Here is a 7964-nt window from a genome sequence, read left to right as displayed (position 1 = left end):
GTCAAATCAACTCCGTTTCTTACCAAATTTCACAGACAAGTCTTAAATATTATATTGGACCTATACCGAGCTTCGGAATCAAGATACGGACCCGGTATCAACAAGGCCAAACATCAACCAATTCTTAAAAACAATTAATTTTCAGACTTTAAATTTCATCAACAATTCATAACTCGAGCTAGGGACCTTCGAATTCGATTCTGGGCATACGCCCAGGTCCTATAATTTAATACGGACTCACCGGGACCGTCAAAATATGGATTCGGGCACGTTTACCAGAAATGTTGACCGAAGTCAACTAAAATCAACTTTTAAAGTAAAAATTCTTAATTTTCATCAATTTTCAACATAAAAGTTTTCCAGAAACACGCCCGGACTGTGCATGCAAATCAAGGAGGGTAAAAATGATATTTTTAAGGCTTAAGAGCGCAAATTCATGTTCTAAAATATAAGATGACCTTTTGGGTCATCACAACAATCTAGGTCAAGCATCCTTTTTTGCTAAGAGGTATTTTAATGCTGCATGGTCAGAAAAACAGTGACCTTCGTTCCTATCAAATAAGAACAAAATTTATCAAATGCAAATACTACTGCCAGTAACTCTTTTTCTATTGTGGCATAATTCAGTTGAGCCTCATTTAGTGTTCTACTGGCATAGTAAATGGAACGAAAAATCTTATCCTTCCTCTGGCCTAAAATATCTCGGATTGTCGTATCACTAACATCACACATAACTTCAAAAGGTTGACTCCAATCAGGGGACACAACTACAGGGGCAGTTGATAATTTCTCCTTAAGGGTGTCAAAAGCTATCATACAATCACCTGAAAAATCAAACTTAACATCTTTCATCAAGAGGTTAGTTAGAGGTTTTGAAATCTTTGAAAAATCCTTTATGAACCATCTGTACAAACCTACATGACCTAGAAAGCTTCTAATGCCTTTAATAGTTGTGGGAGGGGGTAATCCTTCTATAAGATCAATTTTAGCCTTATCAACTTCTATTCCATCAGTAGTGATTTTATGTCCTAAAATAATTCCTTCCGTAACTATAAAATGACATTTTTCCCAATTCAGAATCAAGTTTGTCTCTTCACATCTCTTAAGAACTAAAGTCAAGTGGCAAAGACAATCTTCAAATGTTTTGCCAAAGAGTGTAAAATCATCCATAAAACTTTCAAGAAATTTTTTAGTCATGTCAGAAAAAATTGCTAACATGCAACGCTGAAATGTAGCAGGGGCATTGCACAGACCAAATGGCATCCTCCTGTAGGCATATGTTCCGTGAGGACATGTGAAAGTTTTCTTATCCTGATCTTCGGGTGTAATTGGTATTTGGTTATTCCTTGAATAGCCATCATGAAAACTGTAAAAACCATATCCTGCAATTCTTTCCAACATTTGATCAATAAATGGTAAAGGAAAATGATCTTTTCTGGTAGCATCATTGAGACATCTATAATCAATACAGACTCTCCATCCTGTAACAATCCTCGTAGGTATGAGTTCATTATTTTCATTCTTTATAACTGTCATACCTCCTTTCTTTGGTACTACCTGAACTGGACTTACCCAAGGGCTGTCTGAAATTAGGTAAATAATACCTGCTGCTAAAAGCTTGACAATCTTCTTTTTCATCACTTCCTGCATTGCAAGATTCAATCTCCTTTGGGGTTGGATTATTGTCTTGTAGATATCCTCCATGAGGATTCTATGCGTACAAATTGATGGACTAATCCCTTTGATATCCTCTATAGTCCAACCTAAAGCTCTTTTATGTGCTTTTAAGACTTGTATTAGTCTTTCTTCTTGTTCTGCAGTCAAAGAAGATGAAATAATTACTGGAAATAATTCTTGCTCAAGATAAACATATTTTAAATGAGAAGGGAGAACTTTGAGTTCAATTTTTGGTTGAACTTCTTCTGATTGCATCTCTTTATCCTTGGAATCGTTTTCCAGTCTTTCAGCTTCTTTGCTGATTGTGGGATCATCATCTTGTGTAGTGCCTGATTTGGTCAAACATCTTTCCATTTAGTCAGCAATTAATTGATCATCTTTGAATTCATCTGCAAGATCACTAATCATGTCAATAGAAAAGCATGAAGATGATGCCTCATCTCCTGAAAATCTTATTATCTTTTGCATATAAAAAATGACTCTTTCTTCATCAACACTCAAAATTAGCTGCCCTTGATGAACATCTATGATTGCACTTCCTGTAGCAAGAAATGGTCTACCCAAAATTATTGGTTCATCAGGACATTCTTTTATTTCAAGCACTATAAAATCTACAGGGAACACAAACTTATCTACTATTACAAGCACATTTTTAATTATTCCCTTAGGTTTCTTAGTACTTTGATCTGCAAACTGAAGAGAAACACCTATGTCCTTCATTTCACCAAGATCCAATTTTCTAAAGATAGAAAATGGCATCAAATTTATTGAAGCTCCAGAATCACAAAGTGCTTTTTCAAAATATACTCCTCCCAATGTGCATGGAATGGTAAAACTGTCAGGATCACCAAGTTTTTGTGGTAGCTTATTTTGAAGTATAGCACTGCATTTTTCAGTAAGCATTACCACAGAAACTTCTTCCAATTTCCTTTTTCTTGACAAAATTTCTTTTAAAAATTTAGCATATAAAGGCATTTACAACAAAGCATTAGTGAAAGGAATATTAATATGAATATGTTTCAAGAATTCCAAAAACTTTGCAAATTGACCATCAAGTTTTTCTCGATTCATTTTTTGTGGAAAAGGAATTGTCACAGGTGGGGCAGTCATTTTTTCAGAAATTTTTTCTTCCTTATTCGTTATTTCTTTCTCCTTTGATGGTTCAGATGGTTTTTCAATATTCTTACCTTTGTCTACCTGTTGTTCTGTCTGGTTCTTTTCTTGTCTGTCTGCATAAAGTTCATCAAGTTCCTTACCTGACCATAAAGTGATGGCCTTAAGGTGCTCCTTTGAATTTTTCTCTGTATTGCTTGGTAAGGGACCCTGAATCTTTTCTGACACAAGAGCCACCAATTGGCTTAACTGAATTTCCAGATTTTTGAGGGATGAATTTTGGCTTTCCATCTTTTCATCAATGACCTTAATATACTTTTACAAAAGGTCATCAAGAATTGTATGAACTTGTCGGGGCCTCTGCTGGTATGGTCCTTCTTACTGATAAGGTCTGTAATTCGGTTGCCCACGATTTTGATTCTGGTATCCCGGCGGGCCCTGCACCTGTTGATTCTAGAAAATTTGAGAGTTTTTTGCACTATTGGGGTTACTTCACTGAAATCCTGGATGCTTTTGTGCCATTGGACTCCCAAAAGGATATGGCTTGTAATCGATGACATTAACCTGTTCATCTATTTCATTGGTTGCTTGACATTCTTGGTTCTGGTGGTTTCCTCCACACATATCACAAGCCTCAGATTGGTTTGGTTGTTGTGTATTCACCTGAAAAGATTCAAATTTTTGTGCCAAAGAAACAATCTGATGCGTTAATGTGATGACCCAAATGGTCATCTTATGTGTTAGAACTCGAATCTATGCTCTTAAGCCTTACAAATCTCATTTTACCCTCCTCGATTTGCGTGCACTAAATCCTGTCAGGTTTTTGAAAAGCTTTTATGTTGGAAACTAATGAAAATAAGAATTTTGGCCTTAAAAGTTGATTTTAGTTGACTTCGGTCAATTTTTTTTGGTAAACGAGCCCCGATCCATGCTTTGACAGTTCAGGTAGGTCTGTATCAAATTGTGAGACCTCGGCGTATGCTCGGAATAAAATTCAGAGGTCTATAGCTTGAGTTATGAATTTTTGATGAAAATTAAAAGTTTGGAAATTATTTATTTTTAAGAATTGATTGATATTTGGCATTGTTATTATCGGGTCCGTATTTTGGTTCAAGAGCCCGGTACAGGTTCATTATGATATTTAAGACCTGTCTGTGAAATTTGGTGAGAAACAAAGTTGATTTGATGTGATTCGGACGTCCAGTTGAGAAAATAGGAATTTTAAAGTGTTCTTGAGAATTTCATTTGATTTGGTGCTAAATTCGTAATTCTAGGTGTTATTTTGGCGATTTGATCGCACGAGCAAGTTCGTATGATATATTTAGACTTGCGTGCATGTTTCGTTTGGAGCCCCGACGGCTCGGGTGCCACTCGGGAGATGCTTGAGTTGAGTTCAAACCTCAACAAGGCTGCTGGTGCACCATATCTAGTGTGCCCGCAACTGCAAGCCTTTGGTCGCAGGTGCGACCCGGGCCTGGACTTTATTTTTCTGCAGATGCTGACTTTTCTCCACAGGAGCGGGACCGCAGAAGCGGAACCCTGTCCGCAGGTGCGGCCCCAGTTGGCCCAATCCTTTCTTGCAGAAGCACACATCTTGTCCGCATGTGCGGATGCGCAGGTGTGACCAAAGCACCATAGGTGCAAAGGTCGCTGGGCAGTGAGTTCATTTAATTCGGACTGCAGCCATTTTTCTTCTCGTTTTCAAAAGGATAGGAGGCCTAGGGAGATTTTTCAAAGACATTTTCTTCCCCAAATTATAGCTAAGTGTTCCTTAACTCATTTCTTTCAATCTTTTACTTCATTTTACTAGAATTCAACCTAAAATCTAGAGTTTTTATGGTAGAATTAGGGGTTAGGGTAGAAACTAGGGATTTCGGGAATTTGGGGATTTACACTTCGATTTGAGGTCGGATTCCAAAACTAATTACATATTCGGGTTCGAGGTGAATGGGTAAAAGGATTTTGGTCTGAACCTCGGGTTTTGACCAAGGGGGCCCGGGGTCGATTTTTTCGACTTTATGGAGGAAAATTTGGAAAATTTAAATTATGAAATATAATTGATTCCTTTAGCAATATTTGATATTATTGAGTCATTTTTTAATAGATACGAGTGGTTTAGAGGTGAATTCCAAAGGAAAAGGCTGTGATTGAGAATTAAGTGGCCTTCAAAGCGAGGTAAGTGCCGTGTCTAACTTTGGCTTGGGGGAATAGGTATTATGTGTTCATTTGCTACGTAATTGGTTGTTAAATGCGATGTATAGGTGAGGTGACGAGCATCTATGCGTCGTTGTCGAGTCATAGCATGCGAGTGAAATTCTATTCTTGTCTATTTTGTAGCCTTAAATTTTACTATCCATGCTTAGCGGGTTATTTGAAATGTTGGGTGACTTATATTTGGTTTCACTGAGATTTGGCAATTTTTGAATATTGATTCGAGGTTGAGATTACATTGTGCTATTGATTATGGGAGAAATACTGGTTTCTTTGTGATACTCTTATCTATCCGTTGTTATTGATTCTGTGATTTGTGAGGAGGAGTGTAAAGCAAGAAGGGTGATACCGTGCATGCATTATTTATATTGTGAGGAAGAGTGTAAAGCACGAAGGGTTATGCCGTGTATATTATGAGAGGTTTAAAAGTACGAAGGGTGATGCCGTGCCGTTCTATTTACTTATTTGGGTGAGGTTGAGAGTAAAAACACGAAGGGTGATGTCGTGCCGTTCTATTTATTTATTTGGTGAGATTGAGAGTAAAAGCACGAAGGGTGATGCCGTGCAATTTTCCCTTTGCTGTTTTAATTGCTTAATTTGTTTACGGATTTTCTGGTTAATTCTGTCTTTTCATTATTCTCACTCTTTATGTTGTATTCCCCTACTGTATGTACCCTTCCCATTATTTCTGCGTTATTCCTTTACTTACAGTTGTTACCACTAGCATGATTATATTGTTCAGGTTATATGTGGGAGTCTTGTCCTAGCCTCGTCACTACTTCGCCGATATTAGGCTCGACACTTACCAGTACATGGGGTCGGTTGTACTGATGTTGCACTCTGCACTTTTTGTGTAGATTTTGATACTGGCTCAGGTTGATCAATATTTGCTACTCGTCCGCTTTCCGAAGACTCAAGATAGATATGTCGGCATTCCCAGACCTGGAAGTCCCCGTCTATCTTTTATGTCCTACTGTTTTCTTTCATTCAAAAAGTTCTATTTCTTTCAGACTATTACTTGCAGTAAATTCTAGAATGCTCGTGAATTGTGACTCCAGATTCGGGTGATAGTAATTAATACAATTTTATGATATTCCGCACTTATTATATTTCATCTTAGTTAATTATTGTTATTTACTGAATGAAAATAAGGAATTGGTTTAACGATTTTCTAACGTTGGCTTGCCTAGCAAGTGAAATGTTAGGCGCCCTCATGGTCTCGTCGGTGGGAAATTTCAGGTCGTGACAGTTAGTGTATTCAAGGCACCAACCTGATTTACCGTAGCAGCCTTTTTAATTATTACACGCTCGAATGGCCATTGGATAGCGTTCTCAGAAATTTCATTCAACAGTTGCAATGCTTCCTCTGTGGTTTTTCCCATTACAGAACCTCCTGCAGCTGCATCTATCACATTTCTAGCAGAGGGTTTTAACCCGTAATAGAAAATGTACAATTGCATATGTTCAGGAATGTCATGGTGCGGGCATTTTCTTTACATTTCTTTTAATCTTTCCCAAGATTGATAAACTGACTCAGTGTCTGTCTGCAAGAAATTAGATATGTCTTGTCTTAACTTTGTAGTTTTAGTAGGGGAAAAATATTTGTTTAAAAACTTCTGAGTCATCTGGTCCTATGTCGTAATGGACCCTTGAGGCAAACTTCACAACAAAGTCTTAGCATCTCCTTTTAAAGAAAAAGGAAATAGCCTTAACTTGATAGCTTCAGGAGGTACTCCATTGTATTTAGTAGTTTTCACAAGTTCTAGAAAATCAATTAAATGACTCTGTGGATCTTCACTTGTATCGCCAGTGAAGATACAAGTTGTTGAATTGTTTGAATCAGGCCGGTCCTAATTTCAAAGTTGTTGGCTGCCACTGGGGGCTTTCTGACACTAGATTCACAGTTGAAGCGATCAGGTCTAGCATAATCCCCAAGGATTCTGTTTGCTGGCCTTGGCGCCACTTCATCAAACTGCTCCTCTACATGATCTGGTGGTGGAATCTCCAGTGGATTGTTATAAGTTATGCTTTGAGAAGATAATGCTTGTCCTTTCCTGCGCAATCGAAGAGATCTTTCAATTTCAGTATCGTAATTAGCCAACTCTTTTGTAGAAGAGCGAGTCATAAACTACTTAAAATTTTGAAAGTAAATAAATAAATAAATTTAATTCCTAATGTAGTGCTATTAATTTATAACTAAACTAAATAAAATTTCAAAGAGAATATAGACAGTTAGTGAAGATAAAAATACCATAATATTGTAGATAATAATACTAGTAATTAGGCTACTAATAAAATAATATATATATATATATATATATATATATATATATATATATATATATATATATATATATATATATATAAAATAATGAAACTAACAATTAAGCGTTAGTAGTAATACTAATAATGAATTGAGATAATAGAGTATTATTAAATATAAACAAAAGTTGTACTAGTGAGAATAATATTGTAGAAGCACTAATAATAATGATAAAATATTGCAAAAAAATAATAATAAAACAATGATAAGAAAATAATAATATGTAAGAACAAACTATATTGAAAAATAGAAATAGAAGTACGTCGAAGTACTTGCAGTGAGAAAAAAACAGATACAACAAGTGATAGTACTAATAATAATTATACTAAATACAATGAAGGAAAGCTAATGATAGCAATATTAGGAAGAAGTACTAATATGTGTTTTTTAGAGTGCTGTTACGAAAAGAAAATGATAATATTAATATGACAGTAGTAGTTACAGTACTACTTAGTAAATAGTGATAATAGTAACATATAACAATAATAAAGTCTCAAATTAGTAACAAAATATTTAATCTGAAGTAGATGTATGTCAATCCCCGGTAATGGCGCAAAAATTTTGACGAGCCCAATGTGTATAGGATTTTCCTGCTCGTACTTTGTCAAATTCTAGTATAGTTTATGATATCGTCCCACAG

At 36.0% G+C, this 7964-nt stretch overlaps 1 protein-coding gene and 1 non-coding gene across 2 annotated transcripts; one reads left to right on the top strand and one right to left on the bottom strand.

Moving 5' to 3' along the window:
* Window positions 1-2031: 2031 nt before the first annotated feature.
* LOC107804571 (uncharacterized) lies at window positions 2032-2652 on the bottom strand. Its single transcript, XM_016628489.2, has one exon. It carries the CDS (start codon window positions 2650-2652, stop codon window positions 2032-2034), a length of 621 nt encoding a protein of 206 aa, XP_016483975.2.
* Window positions 2653-6471: 3819 nt separating this feature from the next.
* On the top strand, window positions 6472-6578 carry LOC142174284 (small nucleolar RNA R71). Its single transcript, XR_012703576.1, has one exon. It is a non-coding gene; the product is annotated as a small nucleolar RNA R71 (small nucleolar RNA).
* The last annotated feature ends 1386 nt before the right edge of the window (window positions 6579-7964 follow it).

The sequence above is a fragment of the Nicotiana tabacum genome, chromosome 2 (assembly GCF_000715075.1).
Source record: "Nicotiana tabacum cultivar K326 chromosome 2, ASM71507v2, whole genome shotgun sequence".
Taxonomy (NCBI): Eukaryota; Viridiplantae; Streptophyta; class Magnoliopsida; order Solanales; family Solanaceae; genus Nicotiana; species Nicotiana tabacum.
Note: the sequence above shows the minus strand (reverse complement) of the source record. Positions and strands in the feature narration are given on the sequence as shown.